At 43.3% G+C, this 18,360-nt stretch overlaps 1 protein-coding gene across 11 annotated transcripts in view; it reads right to left on the bottom strand.

The window, feature by feature from the left end:
* CADPS (calcium dependent secretion activator) overlaps positions 1-18,360 on the bottom strand; it is a 438,873-nt gene that overhangs the window by 311,669 nt on the left and 108,844 nt on the right. For all 11 annotated transcript variants that reach the window (XM_084795416.1, XM_084795414.1, XM_084795422.1 and 8 more), the window contains exons 2-3: positions 18,185-18,298; positions 9,780-10,112 (exon numbers count right to left, since the gene is read on the bottom strand). In XM_084795416.1, coding sequence (XP_084651542.1) covers positions 9,780-10,112; positions 18,185-18,298 — 447 coding nt within the window. The remainder of the gene's footprint in view (positions 1-9,779; positions 10,113-18,184; positions 18,299-18,360) is intronic.

Here is an 18,360-nt window from a genome sequence, read left to right as displayed (position 1 = left end):
GTGGCCACTGCATTGGTTTTAACCATTTGTGCACTAGGAAATGTTAACAGCACTCATGGCATGAAGAATTACAGTGGATTTCTCAGCAGCAACCATTCTTCCTTCTGTTGCTATCCATATGCAATATGGATTTATAAATTCTCTAGTCAAGCGACTTGGCTTCTTCAATCTTTGGGCCTCGCCTAGGTCTGCAAGTTCTTATACGCATAGGATATGGTGAGCATGACACCAAGACACTTCTAAATGTGGCCTCAAGATCCCCAAGTAGAATAGAGCTGCCAAGAAACACACAGCAACAAGATACTATGAGTACAGTAATGACCAGATGAACTAGTAGGATCACCTGAAGATTGGTGAACAGTAGCAAACACACTTTTGAGATACTGAGTTATTTAGATTAATTCATTCTAAAGAACTAGCTACCTAATAGGAACATATGTATAACAGCAAAGTAAATAGATCCCTCTAAAGGAAAGGGCATTGCAGTTTTCTCATGAGCTATGCTGTTTGCCACTTATAAACAGGGAGCCCCCATTCCTGGCCATGTGTCACATTCCCTAATCTATTCAGCTTCTGTGCTCACTCCTGGGTGATAAGGGAAACCATTCATCTCCAGGTCTCAAATCTTAATGCCTTGAAACCTATCTCCTTTATTCCAATACCATAAAGAAGCCTTTTCAAGTTAACCCATCAGCCTAACATGAGGATCTAAACACAACTACAGTTTACAGCTTGAACAATTCAGGTTGAAATTGGAGAAGGGGACAGAAAAAGTGAACAGTTCTGGATAAAGGCAGTTGCCATGGTGAAGAGAGGTCAGTACTTAGACTGAACACCACTATGGTCGTGTCTACATCTTCTCAGCATTCTGTTGTTCGCAGCCTATATCTATTTTTAAGTACTTTCTATGTTCATTATTGCCACAATAAAGCTGGATAGAAAATTATCTGTAACTTAGTGACTTGTGCTTATTATCACGAGAGATCCTCATTTAGAATGGGGATGGCTATACAATTCTGGCTATGGCTGGGCTGGCTTGGTTCTAGTATGGGCTAAGTTATTTTAATTTCATATGTCTTGTACTGAAGCCCAGGATGGGGCAGTAATTACTTGGAATATATATATGAAGATCACTAAAGTGTAGGAATTGGCAGGCAGACACGTCAAGCCCGTTTCTCTTTAAGTCCACTGATAGCTCATTAACAGAGCAAGTATGAGAGTGAGGGTCAAAGACAGAGGTAGACAAGTCTACTCGGTAGCTCACAAATCATGATTTGTTGTTCAAACTTAATATAGGACAAGGCAACAGCTGAGACTAATTACTCAATGGCTCACACTGTATTTATAGCACACTTTCATATATTCTTTCATCTACTGTTGGGTAGAAAAGATAATTGACATCTCAGATAATCTCTCTTCATTCAACCCAAACAATCCCCTCATCACTCAGTTCCTAGCCAGCTCCTTCTCTGCGGGGCTGCCACCAGCCAGCCAAACCACATCATCTTCTGAGGTCTACATGACAGGCAGCTGCTGAAGCTACACTGTGCTGCCTCCTACTGACCCATCGTCACTGCTCTTAACCACCTAAGTGAGAGAAGCCAACAAAAACCTAACCACTTCACCAGTAAGTAAATCTTCACTACAATCATAAGTAACCAGGCCACAGAGTTGCATTCATAGCTTATTTTTCCCCTGCAAATTTTAGCAAAAGAAGAGTAAGTCATATAAAAGAGTAAAATTCACCTATGCCTGTCTTCCTAAAGATGGATCAATAAGCTCTTTTTGGAAAGTGTACCTCAGTATTTTCAACCAATTCAGCTAGAGAGTAAAACTATGCAATCTTGCTTTTTAAATTCTACCTCTGTACTTTGTGGCTATTATCCACTTATAAGGGAGTACATTTGATGTTTGTCTTTCTGGGTCTGGATTTTTTTCACTCAGTATGATATTTTATAGTCCTATTCATCTTCCTACAAATTTCAAGATGTCCTTGTTTTAAAAGCTGAGTAGTATTCCATTGTGTAAATGTACCAGTTTCTTTATCCATTCTTTAGCTGAGGGACATATGGGTTGTTTACTAGATTCTGGCTATTAAACCCATTCACAAAACCTTTGACCCAAAATTTGTCCTGCCTACAAGATGTGTGGGGACAAAGATGGAGAAAAGATTGAGGGAAAGGTCAAGCAAAGACTAGTCCTACTTGAGACCCATCCCATGGGAGAGCACCAATTCCCTGACACTATTAATGTTACTCTGCTATGCATGTAGACAGCAGCCTAGCATAACTCCTCTGAGAGGCTTCTCCCAGCAGCTGATGGAAACAGATGCAGAGACCCACAGCCAAACATTAGACAGAACTTGGGGAGTCGGATGGATGAGCTGGGGGAAATGATTGAGGGAGCAGGAGGGGGTCAAGGACTCCTCATGAAGACCTACAGAGTCAACTAACCTTGGAAAAGTCCTTAGTCTCAGCCGCTCTCCCTCCCTTCCTTCCCTTCTCTCCTCCCTCTTTCTTTTAGCTTTCTCTGTCTTTCACTCTGAACCCAGCCTTAAGTTCTTTATTAAAATCTCTTTCTTATGGGGCTGGAGAGAGGATCATCTGCAAAGAGCACCTGCTGCCCTTGCAGAAGACCCAGTTTGGTTCCCAGTACCCATATCAGACAGCTCACAACTGCCTATAACTTCTTTTCCAGGAGATCTAATGCCCTCCTATGAGTGTATGCGGATATGGGATGTGCATAGCGCATGTATAGACAAGCAGGCACACACACATAAATTAATAAATAATGCTAAGTGCCTCCCTTAAAGAAAATTTATAAGGAATTTAAATAAATGTAATTACATGTATTTGTAGCTAGGCTTAGCACATCACACATAGTAACTCCTAATTATTTGGCAGTTATTGCTGTTCAGACTGGAGGTGGGAAAGCAGGAAGATAACAGGGCCACTGCTCACCGAGTCCACCACAAATTACTAATATAGAGCCAATCACTTTCTTGAAAGGAAATAAAACAGAAATATTTGTATTCAGAGCTACAGAAGGGACTTATAGAGAAAGGCTAAACCACAAAATGCAATCAGTATATTAGGCTCTGTTGACCAGGCTTCTGAAAATCCTAGGTCTCAGTCAATGAGGAGGCAGAAAATGCTGGTGAAATGCATCAGAAGGCAGACAAGTAGTCTTAATTCACAAGATTGTGTGGGGGCTGTGTAAGAGGCTCCCTCGCTTGTCAACAGGTATAAAGAGTAGGAAATCCTCTTTGTGTCCTTTCTGAAGCTACACTTCTTTAACACCCCTGATTACAGTTCTGTGCTTCAGTGCTTGAGAAAGGACCCAGTACACTAAGGATTTCATTTTGGAGATAGTCAGAAGAGAACATATATACATATATGTATGTATTCCAGTATCCTGACCAAAAGAATAGTGAGTGGTACCTGCAGTGGGCATATATTTTTACCTCAGTTAACCTAATGATGGGAGTTCCTCAGAAGCATTCCCAGAGGCTTCTCTCCCAGGGGATTCTAGATTTCACCAAGTTGGCAATTGAGAGTAGCCACGACAGATCTCTTCCACTATTGTGCTTTGACTAACCAAGAAGAAAGGAGCAAACACACAGCCTTGTGCAACATGAGTGTTTAAGCCCACAGGGCTTCTGTACTTAGGAGACTGTTGACAACTAATTGAGCAGTTGCTTGAGTCAGGGAGAAGCTGGCTGTGGATAACAGGTGTGAAAACCATGGCTCTTGATCTCAAACTATGTAGTCTATCAAGCTGTGAATCGTGGCCCCATCTAAGGATTTGTAGCTGAATGTAGGGAGGAATGGGAAAATCTGGCAAGAGTCTCAGGTTTCTGGATACATAAACAAAAAGTTAGTTAAAAATGAATGCATAACAAACACCCAATGATCTTGTTGTAGCACCTGCCTATTGTATCATGTGATTTGCTTATAGCCTTCATTCTTAACATATAACATGTCAGCATTGTGCCAAACATATCATCATGCCATGCGATCCTAGCAAATGCTGCTGAAATACCCGTCTCAGTTGCAGGAATGTTGTATGTTATATATTATTTACATACAAAGTTTTCTGATCTCTACATAAATGTTATGGTCTAACTACAGAAAATAAAAACTTCTATGCCTTTTAAGATCATCATTCCTCATCTTTGGTTCATAACATGTAAGCATATTTGATTTTGAAAACCAATCTGAGTCACTGACTTGAGTTTCCTAAAGCCTATAAAGTGAATTTGGCTTTGGGTTAAGATAGAACTCCCAGCTTTCTGAGATGCCGTCAAACATATTTCAGCCATTTTGTACTGTCCTATATATTTATACAAAGTAATGTCATCAGCAATAATGATTATAAATCAAAATATTGATCTGCTTTGTCTAGTAGTACCAAGATTTAATTTTTTTGTGTAAAAATAAGCATGCCTGTCTTGTTAGCATGCATTTTTCATTCATCATTAATAAGCAAGTTCTAAAATGATCTGCTTAACAAGGATTGGTTTAAAATAAATTTCTTCATGACTTATCTCTGGTACATGTTTGATTTGCATTTTTACAAAGCTGCCAACCTGAGGTTGCACAATAAGGTCCTGGGTGGACGGGGAGGAACATAAACAAATGAGCGTGCCCTGTACGTAGGTGAGTGAACTGCGTGAGTGCTATCCAACTAGGGCTCTGGTTCAGGAAAACAAGAAGACACTCAAGAAAGCCAATTTTAGCAGGCTGGCAAGGGAGGCTTTCCTTTAAATTGCACACAGAGGAGCTAGTCACAGGAACATCCAGCGACAAGCTTAGGATGACGCAGAATGAGAAATGCCATGGGAGAGCCCCTCCCACCACCACACAGACGGAACTGATAACTTGCTTCTACTCAATGTTCTATAGCGAGGATGAAGAAATTTTGTAGATGTCAGGGTCTTAATCACTTGCATTTAAAGGAGATTCATCCTGGTGGCTGACTTAATCCCTTTAAACAGTGAGTCTGAAACCCAGGGCTCAGGGGCCACAGAGCTTCTCTCTGCCCATCACTCTGAGTCCAGCCTGGAGAACATGAGCTGTGTCATCAATGTGAAAGAGCTCAGAGGCAGATCCCTCCCTGCCGAGTCTCCAAATGAGAAGATCTGGCCGACGCCTTAATTCCAATCTTGTGAGACCCTACGCAGAGAACCTGAAGAAAGATGCCTGGATTTCTGACCCAGAAAACCATCTGAGATTTAATAATAGGAGATAAAAAGTGGATATTCTTGGAAGCTGCTAAATTTCTGGTCAATTTTATGCAACAGTGTAACACAAACATATATAATATCCATGTACAACAACACTTATAAAATTGTAAATAGGTGAGGAGGGCGAAGAAGACCATCTGTAGCTATGCCATGGGTCCTCCTGGGACAGTGTACATGCGGGTATAGTCCCCAGACCAGCAGGCACACATGTTGCTGAGTTCATAGCAGATGCTTTAAAATCCGCTGAGAGAATGAATAAGCAATAAAGGTATGTTCCTAAACAGCATCACTAGGCCAGCAATACAACTGCCTATTCCAGAATTTCAAAGTATCTGAACAACTATTTATTGTGAGACTATTATCTACAAAGAACTTCATTGTTGTTACAGGGATAAGAGTAGTGATTAAGAAACAGAGTCAGCACCAAGAAGCAAATTTTCAGCCCCCACTTCTTTAGGGAACTTGTGACCCAGGAAAAAGCTGTGCTGTTGTGTGGAGATTAAGGGCTCTGTAATGAGGCATGATAGAGCTCAGCAATCTGGGTCACGGCTGAAAGCCTGATAACTTGAGGTTTCCCTTCAGAGTCTAATGAACTATGTGGAAAGCTGCTGAGTCCAAATCAAGTCCAAGGCAGCAGTAATAAGATAAACTGCATCATCAAAAACATGATGGTTGGAAGGAAAGAAATGAAGTGTTGAGCGAATGAGAGTTCTACAGTGATGAGGGACTCAGTGTCAGAAATGTAAAGATATGCTGGGCGGTGGTGGTGACGCCTTTAATCCCAGCACTTGGGAGGCAGAGGCAGGTGGATCTCTGTGAGTTCAAGGTCAGCTTGGTGTACAGAGCGAGTTCCAGGACAGCCAGAGCTGTTACACAGAGAAACCCTGTTTCAAAAACCAAAAAACCAAAACCAAGGCCCCTAAAAAACCAAAAAACCCCAAACAAACCAATATATATATAAAGGTATTTATAGGTTAAGAAATCACATTCCATGTGTCTCTATCCAGGTCTTCAATCACATTCCATGTGTCTCTATTCAGGCCTTCTAGATTTATCTGAAAACATTCTAGAAATTTACAGATGTGCAATGGCATCTCCAGGCCGGCAGTGGGAGGATGCTGCACGCTATCCTCACTGTCCATTGGGCGCAGACGATGGCTCTGGACAAGGCTGGCGGCATGCTGCTGATGGTTTGCTGGTAGCATACGATCACTATTCACTATGGTGTTTTTCAAATACAAGAATTGAAGCTAAAGGAAATATCTTTTTCTCGTCCATATCCCTTCAACACCAGCTGCCTTATGAGAGTAGCCTTGTTTCTTTCTAACACATAATCACAGAAATCCATCGTGGCTTTCTTTTTGGTGTGTGTCTTTGTGCACACGTGCCTGTGTGCATGCCTGTGTGTGTATGTGTGTGTACACATGTGCCCTTGAGTGTTTGTGGGTGCATAGCCATGTGTGTGTGTCCGCATGCATACGGAGGTCAGAGGTAAGCTTTGGTGTCTTTCCTTAGGTGCTCCCTACCTTGTTGTTTGAGACAAGGCTTGAAAATGAGGCTATATTGGCTTGTCAGTGAGCCGCAGGCATCCTCCTGTCTCCACCTGCCCAGTGCTGGGGTTACAACTGCCTACTGTCATGCTTTCCTTCCCACCGATGTGGGTTAGCTTGCATGCTTCTGTAGGAAGCACTGTTCTGATGAAGCCCTCCTCCCAGACCCTGCAACATTCTTTCCAGAGAGACATTCACATGCTTTAGAATGATGTAATGGAGAAAAACTTGTAATGTAAAACCACAAGTGTAGGCAGTAGCAAACTGGGAATACAGTTGACAACAAATGGGAGAAAAGGGGAATGGTTGTATCTTCAAGATACTTTCAGTACTGCATCATGACAACAGGTCACAGCCTTGAATTTCATGAAAATTGGGGCAGGACAGTCATTGAGTCATTTCTTAGATGACACAATGGATCTCAGCGATATCACCTTGACTTTGTGAATTGGCTTTGGGATTCAACTCAAATGATCAGATAACTGGTTCCCCAGGACTACGAAAAATGAAAACAACACTGACACCATACTAGGTTGCCAATGGTTTTCCAATGAATCACAGGTGGTATATAAACAATTTGTCCCTGAAGTCAATACACATATGCTCAAACAAAATAAGCCATAGGACAATTTCATAGGCAATAAAGAGAATATTATGAAGGTTCCTTGCTTTCTTCGTGTGTTTTGATAGATAGTGCATGTTACAACAGACAACTGATTCAGAATTGATGTATACTTTTTTTTTCTCACAAATTCCACTTCTTCTTTAGGAGGAGACTGGCAGCTAAGAAGCACTGACAGCTTCTCAGAAGGGGACATCATTGAAACTTGCAGAACACAGTTCCTCAAAACAGATTCCACCTTCCCCTAGGAAATGGTGTGCATAGGAGGAAAATGCTATGTATACTTTCCTCTGTGGAAGAGCCTAGCAATTGTCTGTCTTGTAAGTTCACAAAGGCATAGAAAATGTAAAGCTAAATAATAGAAAAATGTCAGTGGGTCTAGGATGAAAGCAACTCAATTATGTGTCCATATTCTGGCTTTTGTGCATTGGCAGTGTTATGCAAAGTGGAATGAACTCTGAGAAAGAGGATTTGAGTCTCTCATTTGTGACTCCTGGTAACAGGGCTCAGAGAGGTTTGGCATCCTCTTTGACCTGCCCACATGCACCCAACCAAGCAGTGGGGGGAAAGAGTAACTTAGATCTCTCCTTTGTGGCCAGTTCAGGCACACATTAGGTAGAAGCTAGCTGCTCTGGTCAGTGTGGCCTTAGAGACTGCCTCTGATGCCCCCACCCACTTCATGTCAGAGCACCGGCTGCTCCAACCGATCTCGCACATCCCCAGTGCTGTGAATGATCTAAGAGGGCTTAATAATGATAGGCTTCTATTTTAATAGCTATGTTTCACTGTTAATGTGTGTATTTAGAAAAAAGAAAACCTTGTACATCCAAGGTGGGATTTCACACACATTACTCCTTAAGTAAAGATGAGCTAAGAAAGAAAGTGAATTTGAGTAGGTGTAGTAAGACATCAAATTGTCATACAGGTAAACCTTGGAAATGACAAAGGCATGAAGATGCAGTATTATTAGCAAAAGACTAGAAAATGACTCAAAAGGCCACTTTCTCCCTTTCCCATTGTTTTCACTATTTATTTGCTGAGATTTTTTCCTATTTGTTTGATCTATAAAATAAATATATGCTTAAGATAAAAAGCTTAGAAACTTAGAAAAGCTCAACTGGAAATCAAGCCCAATGCTTTCCTCTAAAGATAAGCACCACACTTCTTTCATCCTTCTGTCAATAACCATGGGGCTAAGTGCATGGCTGCTTCTAGGGCATCATCTTCAACTTGGCAAAAGTTAATGAAAACATTTACAATGGAATATATTCTTCAGCTCTTACTGGATGAAGTAAGTGGCATCATAAGGTTCGATCAACATTTAACACAGGATAATTTCAAACCATCATGGAAAGGGCCACAGAACCCCAAGGTCCCAAAGCTAGTGAGAGGCCAGAAGAGAGTTTTTCTCAGTCTCTATGTGTCTGAACAAACAAGGGCAGCTCTTGGATAATCCATTACAGTGTCTCCATTCACCCTGCTGCAATGCCTAGAGTTCATGCAGAGGGACCAGAGCAAGGCTGAGGGACTCTAACAGCTCTCACAGGAGGATGGACAACATAGCTACCAAGAAGGCATGTCCTTATTTGAAACTCAAATTCCTGGGATGGCCTCAGGTTGAATCTCTCTAGGATGCAGCTGCAATGTGCATTTTAGACATGGTCTCAGGTGTCACACACAAGCTAGCTCGAAGCCTTGTGCAGTAAACTCAGTGAATATTTGCCAAGGGAGGGAATGGATAGCAGCAGATGGGTAAGCAGGAAATTACAAGCTCCCATAGCTTGTTATCCAAGTCTCCACCCATGGGAAGGCAGGACTGTTGGGGGTGGGACCAATCAGAACCAATGGGCAACCTCTCTGATGCAGTCAGAGATTCATGGCATGAATGAATTGTGCTGTGATACAACTCAAATTCAAGCAGGATTCCCTTGTCAATCACTCTGGATGCCCAGGCTCTGTGTTGGGTTTCCTCCTTAGCTGGCGACATTGGAATGCTTCACCCTGCACACACTACGCACTTTACAGCAGAGCCATCTTTGTAATAAGGTCATGTTTTTGGTTGTTAACTCTTTACACACCAAGGCTTCTCTGTTCTCCTGGGGCCTGCTTACTCGTCAGCCACAATCAGGCCAGTCCTAGGGTCCATGAGCCCAGGAACAACCTAAGGGCTCACATAAATGTTTCAGTGGCTTTTAAAGTTTGACAAAACCACAGTTATAATCTAGTCTTCAATATAGCCAATCTTTCATCAGCACACTTAGAAAACATGATTTTTGAATGGTTCCCCATCAAGAAGTGGCCCACAGAAGTCATCATGGGCTCTACTGACCCATAGTTCTGGGCCCAAAGAAGAGACACCTACCTGACAGGCATTATACAGGAGTTGATGTTCAAACTTCTTGATCCCAAGAATGTTCTGGAACATCTCATACAGCTGTTCCTTGCTCAGAATCAACTCGGAAGCAGCACTGGCTGTCATCCGGGCTTGCTGCTTCCTGGGGTCCTCCTCACCACGGTAGATGGCATCAAACTTGGCCATCCAGGAGCTCAGCACAGTCTCCTTGCTGAGGCCGTCAATCTCTGGCAGGCTGCGTACCCTCTTCTCAATGTGTTTCTTGAAGACCTCACGAGAGTCGTTGGCTGAGCAGCCCCCACTCTGCACCATGCGGGCCACACGGTCACTCTTGAGGAACACCTGAGCAAGAGAGATCCAAGAAAGATTGGATCAGCCATGGAGGTGTCACTGCTCTGAACTTCATCCTTCACATGTACCATGGAATGCATCAGCGTGGGTCACTTTCTACTCACCAGCCAATTCAGTCATATCATGAATCTCTGACTGCATCAGAGTGAGAGGTCCTTGCTGTGTAATTTCAAACAAGTCCCTTTCCCCCGTTCTTTAGTGCCCAAATCTTAAAGTGAGTAAAAATAGTACGGTAGCTCCCATTATTTGAGGGCGTGTGTCCCAAGACCATCACGGAATGCCTGAAGCCACAGATATTATTGCACTTGGCTTGCATGGTGTTGCTTGTTCTACTTCGAGACTTTGATAAAGCTTAATCTGTAAGTCTGAAAAAGACCAGCACCAATTGCAGTGTGAAAACAATTACAGCAATACATTATAATAAGAGCTATTTAAAATGTGTGAATTGCTTAAATCAGCCTAAATGCCTTCAGTCTAAATAAAAGTGTAGAAGCCGAGACTACAGCAGAGAGGAGAATTACTGAGCTTACAAAGTTGTCAAAGATTGACCTCATGACAGGTGCATTGAGAGCACAGGCTGTGGCTAGACTGGGTGGGTCCTCCTCTGCCTCTGTTACTCAGTGACTGTGTAAACTGTGCTAAGTGAACCTCTTCAAAGTTTTGGTGATCCTGTCTATAAAATAAGGTAATAATCAACTCTCTATAGGTGTTTTAATTAAACGAGTCATTTTGAAAAGAGCACTTACAGTGGCGTCTGGATCCCTAAATGCCACCAGGGTTGTTATTATTGTCATTAAGTATCTAGCATTGGGCACTTAAATGTTAAGCACTACATGCATCTCATTTATTCTCTAAAGGATAGTTATCATAACTGGAATTAAGTACCAGGAATATATGTGTTAATTTTCTGTCTCCTTGATGGACATGCAATTCTACAAGTTCAAGGAGTGTATCCATGCATCTCACAGTATCTCCAGTCTCTGGATAGCACATAGTGCTCTGAAAAAGAACTAAAAATAATGTAGCTGTTAGGTTCAGATTACTCTGAAGGGTGTGTCCAAGTTTTTGTCATTGCAACAGGATGTTAGCATCTACAAATGCCCAAGAACTATACAGTCAAGTCCCCCCCACCCACCAAAAAAAATCACAAGAATTCATAATGGTTTCAGTATGTTTATGATTCTATAGTGGGCTGCCTTCATAGCTGTCCTCAGTCATGTAGGATCTGTGGTCCACAAGTTGGACCTGCCTGAGTGTGGATGAGAAACCAGAACTCCACAGAGGGGTAGGGACTTGCCCATCATAACTACCACTGCCTGATTGTAGTGTTTAGTCACAGACATGGTGGTAGAGAGAGAGAGAGAGGAAGAGTCCAGGAGGGAGAGAGAGTACACAGGCACATGGCTGTGTGCATGGTATATGTATGTGGTATATGTGCACAGGTGTGTATGAATACCCACCCCGGTGGATACTCAGAGCCTAGAGAGGACACTGATTGGTCTCCTTGATTGCTTCTCACCATATTTCCTTGAGACAGACAGAGTCTGTTGCTTAACCTGGAGATAGGCTGGCACAGCAAGGCCCAGTATTGCGGTTGACTCCACATCCCTACAGTGAGGAGGTTACAGGTGCCTATACTACTACGCTCAGCTTTCAGTGGGCATTCCAGAGATTTGAACTCAGGTCCTCATGCTTGTGCAGCAAGTATTTTTTTCCTTTTAAGCTATTGCCTCTGTCTCCACATGGCCTTTTGACATTATTCTGCTTTCTTCTTCCCTTTGGGGTGCTCTACCACCAAGCAGAAGACCTTCAAGTTGTGCTGCATGAATCCGTGGAGGATGCCACTTATTAACAACAATTTTCTCTCGCTCCACTGCCCACACTTGGGAGCTCACACCCAGTTCTATATTGTAATACAAGGTGCCAGTGCTGCCCCTCTGGATTCACAGACAAGAAAACAACCGACATTTGGAGCTCTGTCCTGGTTATGCTTCAGAAGGTGCATAAAGTCCACCAAGGGCCAATCAAAAACCTATTCCTCTGCCAGATGCCAGTGCATGCCTTGCCTGCTCTGAGAGGGCATTGTTTAGGGCCTTGATGGAAAGCAGGCAGCCTCATGCATCATGACAAAGTCATACTGGGTAAAAAAAAATGTTACTAATGTGGCCTCCATTTACTGTTGACTCAATGCCTCATCTCGGGAAGACATGGGAGCCTGCACTGCTTAATGAGGATTTGCTTAACCTGACATATTATGAGTCTCAGCTATAGGCCTAGGCCTTAAAAAATAGGGAGCTAGAGAGATAGCTCAGTCAGTGAAGCAGTCGATGTGCAAGCATGAGGACTTGAGTTTGATTCCTAGCAGCCATATTAAATAGCTGGGCATGATGATGTGCAACTATAACCGTAGCACGGGCAAGGTGAGGATAGGAGCAACCCTGAAGCTCACTAGCCAGCCAGCCTGGCCAAATGTGCAAGTTCTGCTCTCAATGAGAGATCATGTTTCAAGAAATAAGTTGGAGAGGTATTGAGTTAGATGCCTCAAGTCAATGTCAATCTCCAACTTACACCACACACACACACACACACACACACACACACACACACACACACACACACATTCACAGAAGAATAGTAAAGTTGTGAAGCAAGTTGAGGCATCTTTAGGAAGATAATGCAGCATTGTGGATGGGGATGCAAAACTAAGAATCTGTGTCACCTGAGATAAATCACCCTCTCTCTCTGAATTTTCAATTAATTTCACATCTGTAGGCTGAGAAAATTGAATTATGAGGTCTTAGCATTATCTTTTTAGCTGCAATGTCTTCATGACCATTCAATTTTTTCTTTGAGCTCATACTAGGTGGGATGTACTACACTAGATACTGTGGTACAATAGTAGAAAGGCATAGACTGAGCACTCACAGAATTCAACAGAAATCATCCTAATAATTTCGTACAAAATGATAACTGTCTGGTCTGACAATTGACAGCATAGAAACCAGCATCCAAGGGTGCCTGTGTGTGTGTGTGTGTGTGTGTGTGTGTGTGTGCGCGCGTGTGTGTGTGTGTGTGTGTGTGTGTGTGTGTGTGTGTGTGTGTGTGGTCTATGGTGGTCAAGGAGAAGCTGGCATCTAGAGGTACCTATGTGGGATTCTATGGTGGTCAAGGAGAAGCTAACAGGTAGGGGTACCAGCAGTCATGTGCTCCTATGTGGGATTTTATGGTGGTCAAGGAGAAGCCAGCAGTCCCGGCTGCCTATGTAGGTCTACAGTAGTTGAGGGGAACCAAGGAGGTAGGGGCACTGATGTGGGGATCTATGGTGTGCATGAAAACCTTTCAAAAGTATACACTTCTTGGATGGTGAGTGACTGTGAGCAAAGAAGAGAAGGACCCAACTGAGAGGTCCTTATAGGGGACAGGTAAAGAGCAATGGTGACGTACACAAAAGGGTTTCAATCTTTGTTGTCAGCTTTAATGATTATGAGAGTTTAGAAATAATCAATCAACAATGGAGCCATGCTTCCCTCCTCAGCTGTCCATGCCAGGAGCCCACAAACCAAGGAGAGCCCAATTAAACTCTTGGCACCACACTCACTTCAGCAAATGCCCTTCCCTAGCCTCCATCTCTCCTAATATTAAGGCTATTTGGTAATTAATTGTAAACTTTTTCCTCCTCTGCTGTGTGTGTGTGTGTGTGTGTGTGTGTGTGTGTGTGTGTGTGTGTATGTGAACGTGTATGCACATAATCGCTACTGTGTATAGACAGATGTCAGAAGACACCCTTAGTTATTGGTCCTCACCTTACACATTGTTTGAGACAGGGTCTCTTGTTCACTGCTGCCTGCAACAGGCTAGCTGATCCAGGAGCTTCTCCTTTCTCCTTGTCCTATGAATCATTGTCCTAGAATCACTGTGATTGCAGACATATGCTACTGTGTACGGCTTTACGTACATGGGTTCTGAAGATCCGAACTCAGATCCTTACACTTGCATCTCACAAGCTCCTTGTTTAGTTTGTAACATTATTTGTACCTAAGATAATGTCTGGCAGATAGCTGATGCTCAATACATACTTGGAAAACAGCACAGAGTTTTCCAGCAAAATCCTTACTGATTAACCAGATTATATCAGAGTGAGATGGGAAAAGAGGAGTTGGAAGACACATATGTGGGGCTCCAAGCAAGTGAAGTTAGGACCAACATTCTATGAACCCATAGCCAGGAGCAAACCAGATGGTGACAGTACATTCTGGATGTTCTAGCTCTTCTGGTCCCTTCCTGGACAGAGGAGTCACTCAGTACATATCAAAGGCATAGTGGTGATTTTAGAAGTCACTTAACCCCTTTTGACCTCATTGTCTTTCAACAACACAGGCCTATCCAGCCTCCATCTTTGATAAGGACAGAGCTGAAGAACTTTGAAAGGAAAAGTGATTTATCAGCTAAGAAGTAGGATGTGACTTCAGTCCCCACAGGAGGAGCCATCAGCGTATCAATGTGGGAAGGGAGGCTGAATACTGAGGAAACGGGGAGGAACATGGTGTCAAAAGGAACTAAGACATTCAGAGACAGAGGACACTAGCTGGATGCTAAGTTTCCTGGCTTCCTAGTCAGTCAAAGAGAAGTGAGGCTTAAGCTGGCATCAGCTTGTATGACCACTCGTATTATCTCTTTGTATTCTTTGTGTTTTCCATTTTCAGTGACTGTGATATGAGGACTTCATCCTTGGGAACAGCTTTATCCAGGACCTTTGCTAGTCCTCTGCCACAGGCTTGATGAGAGATGGAAGCTATGCAGATACATGAGGCTCATTCATTAGCCCTGCCTTCCCTCACAGTTGCTAAGCAACCTTGGGATTGTTTTATAAATTAACACATTCAAACCTAACAGATGTGCACATTGCAGGGGAGCCTGGTGTAGCTCCCACTTTCTTGTTGACAGACTGAGGCCAGGGAAGATCATTTCCTGTTTTAAAAAGTAAATTATTCTTGGCCAAGGAGACAGCCTAGTGGGTAAAGCATTCATACACAACTCAAGCCTGATGGCTGGAGTCAATCCTTTGAATTCATATAAAAATCTATAGCAGATGCAGGAAGAGAGAACCTGCCTCAAGAGAACAGGCTACTGGGAAGCTGTTCTCTCTCTCTCTCTCTCTCTCTCTCTCTCTCTCTCTCTCTCTCTCTCTCTCTCACACACACACACACACACACACAGAGGGGGAGGGATACTTTTATAGATGAAGAAATTGAGGCTCAAACTTATGAGACACTTATCTAAAAATCTGGGGATCCTGATGGTGCCTTGATGCCTGGCCTGAAGAGCGTGTGGGTGTGAAAAGGATGCAACGACTGGATCAGACATGAGGGAACCTATTGTAGTCCTTGGGCCTCACAGCCATAACTCAAGAGACAAAAGGGTTAATCTGCAGCCTGTTTGATTTCTCCTGGCAATCAGAGCCACTAGGAAGGAACAAAGTCCATACTCTTCATAGCCATCAGAATGTGTGATCCTTTGTTCTTCTGGCATCTAAGCATGGCTAGTCTGGCTCAGCTGGGCTGGATGTAGGCACGAGTGGGTAAAGGATGGTCCTTCTCAGCCTCTCTCATTTTCCCATAATGACTCTTTACCACTGTAATATGTGGACAGTTCATCCCCTAGCAGCCAACAGTAATGCTTATGACTGACTTGTCTACTGTAGTACTCTCACTGTCTTTGATGAAGACATGTTCTATTATTCTTTAAAATGTCACATTATTGCTATTGGTAGGTTGAAACGGGAAGAAATGGTATGGTGGCATGGAGGCTGTGTGTGTGTGTGTGTGTGTGTGTGTGTGTCTGTGTGTGTGCTCGCGCGCATAAGTACACAGATGCATGTATGCACAGGTGTGTACTTGCAAACAGGGGAGAGAGAGATGGAGAAGAAGAAGGATAGGAGGGGAGAGAGAGACAGAGAGAGAGAGAGAGAGGGAGGGAGGGAGAGGGGGAGAGAGAATAAAGAAGAAAGGATTGTCCTTGGTTTCCTCTGCTGAAAATACAGCCACACAGTTCTGACAAAATGACAATAACCATAACTCTCAATTTCTCCCTGGGAAACCAATATAGTTTGTTACAACGCTTAAAACAAGCTGAGCTTACGTTTAGGTTAGAGAGATGGACCTGGCCTGAGCCTTGTAGTTAAGCTAGCTAAAGCCTACCACTATGAAAAAGTCCTGGGCTTTTACAGGAGTTCTCAGCTCCCCCCCCAAAAAAAGTGTCTTTCTTTTGTCCCTAGGGTTGCTAAGCTGGTGGAACATCCGTATGTATTCCTTGAATGCAGGATGAAGAACGGAGGTATCTCTGAATGCAACTATAGCTAAGGCTAGCCTGAAGCCTGGAGTTTTGTATGTTGAAAGCAGTTTGACCTAGCTGCAGGCCATTTGTAACAGAGTCCTGGCAGAGGTGTAAAAGCTGACAGGGGTGCATGTGGATCCTTAAGTGGGGTGGAAAGGGTACCAGTTTCTCCACAGCCCAGGGGAGAAGGGAAATGGAGAAAGGAAGGTGCCACCCCCTGGGAGGTCTCCCAGGCACAGTACTAATCCTGACCTCTCACCTGCATTTTAGCAGATTAGATTTTCCAGAAATGTGAATCTAACGCTCACTAAAGCCTCCCTAAAGAAGACAGAAGCTGCACCTCTAATCCCTACATTCTTTCCTGTGCTACCCAAATCCTAGCAGGAGATTCAGTCATTCTCCATCCCTGTAGTCTCACAGACCCAGAAAGGGTTCTTGCATATAAAGCTAACCACTATCGAGGAAACTAGCAAATCACTATAGATATCATAACTTCCAAAGACTCATTAGCATGTTGCTGATGATGATTAATTTTCAGTTTTAATTAATAGAAATGGCACTTTCTTTTAATTTGTGTCGTTAGTCAAATGAGCGTCCTAATTAGGATTTGCAATATACAGATTTATAAACTCCACTTGATGAGCATAAACACGAGAAGGGGCTGCCTGCTTTGACAAGCGTCCTCTCGTTTCTCTCCCACTGGCTTTCAGAATCTGGAGGAAAGGGGGGCATTCATTTCATTTCCAGGCAGTTTCCCTCAAGATATTTCATTAGAGATATTCAAGTTATTCAAGGCCATATAAGACTGAGATCCCATATCTTATCACTGGCAAGAGCAGTTGCTACTTGTCATATTTAAAAGAAAAGATTTAAAATGGGACCCATATAAAAGTGGCCTGAACTTCTAAAATAGCCCCATACGGAAGCCCCACCAGGGACATGGCACATCAAATGCATCTGTGGTTCTCAGCTTACTAGTCAATGCTATGGAGCAGGATGAGCAACAGTCTGCTGCTTACCAGCGCTCACATGACTTGCTCCACTGTCTCCATGACACGAGGACAATTCTCTAAGTGAGAAGGACAGTGTTGCTATGTCCTCGATTCTTTACCAAGGTGTGGTGGGATGGACTGGTGGGTAACTGCATGCCCTTACAGCAATGCAGATTTAGAGAGGGAGTGAGGAAAGGAGGGCGGGAAGGAAGCGGAGAGAACACACGCGAAGTGACCCCATAGGGGAAAGATTTTGATCGATTTCTTTATATTCATTTCACTGTTTGTCATGGTTATTGTGCATTAATGATGGCATGGTGCCCCCAAACTATGAATGTTTATGAGTTAGTTTTTTTAGGGTTGCCGTCTATTCTGACAATGGAGACCAGCACCTGGGACACAGAATTCCATATTCAGGTCACATCCACGTGGTTCACACTGACGGACCACTATATAAGATAAACCGCTTGGCAAAGAAGAATTAACCATATCTGAAAGCATACACATCGGGAAAGTATCCTTAATGATGCATGCAGGGTGGGCAGAGTGTGCTTCCAGGAAGAATACTTGTGAAGTTAAAAATCCTCAAGGCAAGCACTGCAAGGCCAGTTTCCTGACTACTGAGCCCTCTGCATCAGCCAAGGTGCTACATCTTCTTCTGCCTTTCTCAGCTCAGTAGCCCTGGCTTGTGCCTCTGCAGCCTTGACTGACCTCATCCTGCAGGTTGGTTGCACTTACCTCATAGTAGCTCTGGACTGCATTCATAAAGGCTTCATCAGCCACGATTTGTGTCTCCCCATTGAGGAAAGCCTGGAACCGGTCCTTGACAGTCTGCAACTGTTGCTTGCTGATCTGCAGAGAGAAAAAGAGCACCTTGAAGGCTTCATGTAAACAGGGACTTGGCAACCAAGATG

Source organism: Acomys minous (genome assembly GCF_964271855.1).
Source record: "Acomys minous genome assembly, chromosome: 9".
NCBI lineage: Eukaryota > Metazoa > Chordata > Mammalia > Rodentia > Muridae > Acomys > Acomys minous.
This window is presented reverse-complemented; position numbering and strand designations above follow the sequence as displayed.